Source organism: Colossoma macropomum, unplaced genomic scaffold (genome assembly GCF_904425465.1).
Source record: "Colossoma macropomum unplaced genomic scaffold, Colossoma_macropomum, whole genome shotgun sequence".
NCBI classification, from domain to species: domain Eukaryota; kingdom Metazoa; phylum Chordata; class Actinopteri; order Characiformes; family Serrasalmidae; genus Colossoma; species Colossoma macropomum.
In genome coordinates, this window is record NW_023494785.1 from 14,924,387 (window position 1) to 14,931,384 (window position 6,998).

Below are 6,998 nucleotides of genomic sequence, written 5' to 3' on the forward strand. Positions count from 1 at the left end.
ACAGGCCAAAATGGGCACTCTCAGAAAAAAAAGGTATGAAACTGTCACTGGGGTGGTTCCCTCAAGGCTACATCTCAGTGCCTTTAGTCAGGGAACGTAATTGTACCAAAATCCAAAATCCATTGAAGTTATATTTTCTGAGTTGTATTGACTCCACACACCCCGTCTCGTCTCCAGGCTTTTTATTTTATTGTTCTGTTTTAGAACATTAGATTATGAAAAGGTACAAATATGTACTTTTCCACTAGGACAAACTTATTTAAGGTAGACAGCTGGACCTTAAAATCACTGTTGTAACTTTGAGGGAACATTTTTCACAGTGTACTTATGATCAGAGTTAAGAAGCCACTGCTTGTTCGTGATGTCTGTTTGTGGTCAGTTTTCTATTGTGGCAAAAGTTCTAGTATCTGACTGCATTAAAACTTCACCTTCAGATTTTCTTGAGCATTTTCATGAAAGAGAAATAGGTTATATATGTAAACCGATTTTAGAAAGAAATCAAACAGTAATCAGGACAGATATTATATTTCTATATAATACAGAGTTATATGTCAGTTATGCAGACTGTCTGCAGAGATGACCAACCACACGTTACGCAGATATATTATTACTTTTTTCTGAACAAAAAAGCAGTCGTAATAAATGATTGTTTTTTGGAAAGTAGGCCAAACAGTACTGAAAGAGCATCTCAGCATCTCTGCACACATGAAAGAGTCGCGTCAGTCTTTTTTTGGGCAGTAATTAATACTGCAGCCACAATTAGAACTGTTCCGTGGTTAAATCCAGACTGTTCTGTCCTTTTCTTTTTCTATCTAAAACAATAAATTCCAGTCTTATCTTACAGAAACATGGCGCATCTTCCCGCACGAAAGAAAATGAGACGAGGAGAAGAGTAACAGCATCAATAAATCATTTTCACCCAACGTTGATCCCGGGGAGATTTCTGATAGATTAAATTAAAATGAAGCCCCTCCATCTCTCCATCTCCCACCTGATCGCCTCAGCTCATCATAAAACCTCAGGCACCTTCAACCTTCAGCTCAGTAAACACCTCTGGAGCGGGGCTTCAACCTGCACACTTCTGTGGGGGCTTCAGTTTTAACACCCAGGCTGTTTGTTTTCTCAGCTAACGCGGAGAGATTTGTCACTACGAGAAGCTATTTTGATTCCCACCTGTATTCAGGCAAAACCCACCCACTGAGCTGCGATTGGCTAGTAGAGATATTACACAGTTCAGTCTGTACTGTTTTAAAAGGGAAAGTGCTCGATGCTACCTCTGTTTTTGGTTATTTTTTAATACTGGAAAACATAAATACGATAACAGTCCATCGACCTGTAAACTAACAAGAATAAACAGTTTTCTTTTAATTAGCCTAATGATATTTTATACCAAGATATTTACTCACTATGTTATGTATATATATATATATATATATATATATATATATATAGGTTACAGTCATAAAAAGGCCATAAAATGACAAATCAAAGTGCCTGAAATAATGGAAATTCCTGTAAATACAGGGTTTTTCTCTGTTGCATCTACAAAATACAGAACTATGTACTATTATTTAAAAGCGTACTACCAAAAATTTGCTGGCAGAATTTCCCCTCTACTGTATTTAAACAGGTTTTTTTTTCCACATTGTACTAACCAATGGTATCGCAGTGGGCGGGGCTGTGCCTGAATACGGGTGGAGTGACAGGAAGCCTAATGCGCGCTGCTGCGCGGGAGCTGTCCAGTGCTGAAGTTTCATTCCGCCCGCGCGGAGCAGAAACCGAGAGCAGCACCCGAGCCGAAGAAGCTCGCGCAGGACGGCCGGAGTGTTTCCTCTGCCCGGGTGTCCGATAGCTGGCCCTGCAGGGATCTCTGGTCTCCGTCCAGCTCCTCTGCTCCGCGGTGGATGAAGAGAGGACGCGGTGCTGGTCGCTCTAAACATGCCAAGGTCTTTCCTGGTGAAGAAGGTTAAGCTCGATGATTTCTCCTCCGCAGATTTGGAGAGCGCGTACGGCAGGTCCAGGAGCGATCTCAGCCTGCGGATTCACGAGAAAGGTAAACCGGAGTCTCTCGGGCTTGTTGAGGTATTTCTGCACTGTTTGTCTGGCAGCCTAAACACGCCTAGGGTCGAGAAGAACAATAAAAGCGCAACACATGAACGTCCGAAGTTCTAACTCTGATTAAAACCACACATAAACAGCGGAACACAAACCTGTTTGAAGGGCTTAGACAGTCACGCTGCTTCACTTCTTAACCACCTACAAGTTGCTCTTAACGAATGAGTGCATGATGCTTTCTCTGCTCCATCAAAAAAGGCTTTAAGCTGCATGTCTTTACTCATCTTATCCTCAGTTTATATTATACTTCTGAAAATATATGCAGCCTACAAATATCCATGTTTTCTTTGTTAACTGTCTGCGAATATGCCTGTAATTGTTGCATGCACTTGTTGTGCATTGCTTCTTCAGTTTATAGGAGTGACCTGCAGACAAACAGGATGTGCTGCTATTACATCTGCTATCAGTGTTCATTTGGATCCAGCTGCTTTTGAATGCTTACTGTAAGAATGAATGAATTAAAACAACACTGTAGGTGTTACATTGTGGATTTTCCTGTGTGCAGTTACTGTACACTAGGCTCCAAATGCCACTCATTGGTGCTCTGAAAGCTTTGCGATGTGCACATTCTTACCCACATGCTCCAAGTGCTGTCCAGCAGCCACATCTCATGCCACAACCAACCACTGACCGCTGGCTTTAAGGCTTCTCTAGTCTGTTTGTTTTTTATTGGAATGGCCTGCAGACATGCAGCGCATACAGTCACTATCTGATCCAAATGTCAACGGCACTCCAAATGTCTTGGAGTCAGCTTGTTCTTACACACATGGCTGATGCATCTCATGCCACCGCTGACTAATGAAGTAGAGAAAAAAGTAACATTTAATATGTGTGTGGCAAAATCCTCAGAGTTCATTTGGTTCCAGCTGGATGTCTATGAACAGTGAAGATGTTAAATGAACACATATTAGTTCACACTGCAGAGAGTCACTTTACTCAACAGTGAAGGTGTTAATCTAAAACTCTAGACGATTTGACACTATGAGAGTCAAGCTCTCACTGTAGGTGTTAAATAACCACTCTAAACTTTGTTAATTCAACACTGTAGAGGTTAAACCAGCACTCATCATGTTATTTCAACACTGTAGGTAGTAGTCCATTGCTGTAGAGGTTAATACAATACTGTAGGTGTAATCAATCACTGTATGTGTTAATCCAACACTGTATGTGTTAATCCATCATTGTAGGTGTTACTTCAACATTGTAAGCATTAATTTGACACTGTATGTGTTATTTCCAACGCTGTGCACGTGTTGATTCAACATTGCAGATGTTAATTCAATGGTGTTGGTTCATTCAACCATGTAGGTTGATCCTACACTGTAGGTGTTCATTAAACATGTAATTCAGAACTGTATGTGTTAAAAACACATCAATAGTAGATATTAGTCTAGACATGTATAGTGTAATTCAACACTGTAGGTATTGATTAAACAGTGTTATTTTAACAATGTAAAAAAAAATTAGCACCCTTGAATTTAATCGAGCACTGTAGGTGTCAGTTTAACCCTGCAGAGTTTAATTCAGTAGATGTATATGCAAGTGTAATGCAGCACTGCAGTTGTTAATCCAGCACTATAGATGTGAATTCAGTACTGTGATGTGAATTCAGTACTGTAGATGTTAATTTAGTGCTGCAAATGTTAATTCAGCACTGCAGATGTTAATTCAGCACTGTTGATGTTAATTCAGTAGTACAGATGTTAAATTAGCATAGATGTTAAATCAGCACTGTAGATGTTAATTCAGTACTGTAGACATTAATTCAGCACTGCAGATGTTAAATCAACACTGTGAATGATAAATCAGGACTGTAGATGTTGATTCAGGACTGCAGATGTTAAATTGGCACTGCAGCTATGAATCCTGCACTCTGTTTCATCCAGCACTGCATATGTTAACCCAGCACTGTAAATTTAGTACTGCAGTTATTAACCCAGCACTGTAGGTGTGAATTCAGTACAGCAAATGTTAACACAGCACTGTAGATGTTAATTCAACACTGCAAATGTTAATCCAGTACAGCAAATGTTAATTCAGCACTGTAGATGTTAATTCAGAACTGCAGATGTTAATCCAGCACTGTAGGTGTTAATTCAACACTGTATATGTTAATTCAGTACTGCAGATGTTAATCCAGCACTGTAGGTGTTAATTCAACACTGCAGATGTTAATTCCATACCGCAGATGTTAATCCAGCATTGTACATGTTAATTCAGCACTGCAGATTCTAACCCAACACTGCAGATGTTAATCCAGCACTGCAGATTCTAACCCAGCACTGCAGATGTTAATCCAGCACTGCAGATGTTAATTCATCACTGCAGATGTTAATCCAGCACTGTAAATTTTCATTCAGAACTGGTGGCTTCACTGTGTACAATCTTATAGTTTCCAAAAGTCGCTGATACTCCAAATGTCATGCATGTTTTTCCCGCGTGTTTTACCTACATGCTCCAAGTGCACTCACTCAATCACGCACTCACTCACTCACTTATGCAGCAGCCGCATCTCACGCCACCGCCAATCGCCGGAGTGGGAATAAAAGGTGTGAGCGAGGCTGCTGAGTCCATTAACCCCAATCGTTGCGTCTCCACATTCCTCCTGCGAACATGAATAATTGACTAAGAGGCCTTGTTCTTTCCGCGCTTTTATTACAGGATACATTAGCGACTACATCACACCGACGGCCTACGATGGCGACAGCGACGGCGCCGTCAAAGTGCCCTCTCCGGGGCCGCTCTACGACGGCCTGCGCAGCGACTACGGCGCGCCCGACTCGGACAGTCAGCCGGACAGCCCGCAGTCGGCGCTCACCGGCGGCTACATCAACGGGGACGCAGCGGTGAGCGAGGGCTACGCGGCGGACGCCTTCTTCATCACGGACGGCCGGTCTCGGCGGCGCGCGGCGGGCGGAGCGCGGGCCCCGCAGCGGCACGCGTGCGGCGAGTGCGGCAAGACGTACGCCACGTCGTCCAACCTGAGCCGCCACAAGCAGACGCACCGTAGCCTGGACAGCCAGCTGGCCAAGAAGTGCCCCACGTGCGGCAAGGCGTACGTGTCCATGCCGGCCATGGCCATGCACCTGCTCACGCACGACCTCAAGCACAAGTGCGACGTGTGCGGCAAGGCGTTCAGCCGCCCGTGGCTGCTGCAGGGCCACATGCGCTCGCACACGGGCGAGAAGCCGTTCGCGTGCGCGCACTGCGGCAAAGCCTTCGCCGACCGCTCCAACCTGCGCGCGCACATGCAGACGCACTCCGCCTTCAAGCACTTCAGGTGCAAGAGGTGCAGCAAGACGTTCGCGCTCAAGTCCTACCTGAACAAGCACTACGAGTCCGCGTGCTTCAAGGGCGCCTTCTCGGCGCTCGAGGCCTGAGGAGACTGAGGAACGAGAGGAGACCTGTTTCGGGCTCCACGTGACAGTGTTATTATTATTATTTTTGTGGGAACTTCCAGCTCGAGCCGAACGGAGAGCAACAGTAGCACAAGGTTTTGTTTGCGTGCCTGAGGGGATTAATGACCCTCAGCATCTCCTCACAGCAACGTGTCCCCAGAAAGACGTCCTGACAGTGCGCACCCCCCACCCCCCCCGCGTGCGCGCGCGCGCGCTCTGGATTTGGAAGACAGGTTTGAGTGACACAGTGCTGATCAATGACTTCCAACTCTTCTTTGTTTCTTTTCTTATTACTGGATATTATCATACTGCTGCAAGTGACCCCCCTCCCCCTCCTCACAACTAGTCACAATTGAGGTAATTTTTGACACGTTTATTTATTTATTTATTTATTTATTTATTTGTTTGTTTGTTTGTTTTTCATAGACCGTTACTTTCCTTTCATGAAAGGCAGATGTTTGTACATTTTTCTGTACGTTTTTGAGTTCTTTTTTTCTTTTGTTTTTATCTTATTAACATGCCAAAGCGTTTGAATCCATGAGAATGATTTTCCACTTCTTTGGTTTTAAATGCCTATGTAATGCATGCAAAAAAAAGAAGAAGAATCTATGCCAATAGCATAAAGCTTATCATTTTGCCAAAACTTAGATAGACAACAACGGGCAATATTTCTTGGGATTCTCGTGAGGATATATACAGCAATAATCACGTAATGCATGGTATTTTTTGAAAATAATGAACTATTACCTATAGCAGCTTTTTCTAAAATCAGGTATGTTTTGATCTCCTAATAATCAAATGGAAAAAAAAAAAAATAAAAACCACATCAGGGAAAATGCCAGTGTAGAGTTAGCCAAGTCGCCAAGACTTAAAAAGAAAAGTATAAACCACTTTTTCCTTCGCTCTGTTGTTATGCACTGCCTGCCTCTAATTTAAACGTAGTTTTAGGACGTAGGCTTGAAGTGCTGTAACTCTGCTCTAAGCAGTTCAGAATCATTTCTCCAAATCTCTGGAACACCAGGCCTGGAAAAGTAAAGGCTCCCTCTGTAGTTCACCCGAAGGGATGAGGAAGATTGCCAGTAGCAAGGAAGACAAACGTCTGCACAGCTGGGCTGTAAACCACTTGCACTGCACTTCAGGCTCGGATTAATGCAAGATTCATCCTTTTCTCCTGCCTGGGTGTCCCTCAGATTTCCGCTGAAAGCACTTCGTTTTAGAGAGAAAGTAGCACAAAACCCTAGATTCAGGTAGAGATTACTGTACTAGACCGACCTTAGTTTTTGTATCATAAATGAGGAATATCTGAGAAGCTCAGTTTAAAGAGGTGATGTAGCCTAAATGTAAATACTCATTTGAAGAGAAGAACCTTTTTACAACTGTAGACGAGTCTGCTGACTCCTGATCAGGAGATTTCTGAATCAAATATAAAATGTCCTGCGGTTTTTGAGCCAGTCTTCAACTGATGTAAAAGCACAAGGCACCAGG

At 43.3% G+C, this 6,998-nt stretch overlaps 1 protein-coding gene across 1 annotated transcript; it reads left to right on the top strand.

Annotated features, from left to right (window-relative positions):
• The first annotated feature begins 1,776 nt into the window (after positions 1–1,776).
• scrt1b (scratch family zinc finger 1b) lies at positions 1,777–5,701 on the top strand. Its single transcript, XM_036578865.1, has 2 exons — positions 1,777–2,053; positions 4,777–5,701. Exons 1-2 carry the CDS (start codon positions 1,939–1,941, stop codon positions 5,493–5,495), a joined length of 834 nt encoding a protein of 277 aa, XP_036434758.1. The 5' UTR covers positions 1,777–1,938; the 3' UTR covers positions 5,496–5,701.
• The last annotated feature ends 1,297 nt before the right edge of the window (positions 5,702–6,998 follow it).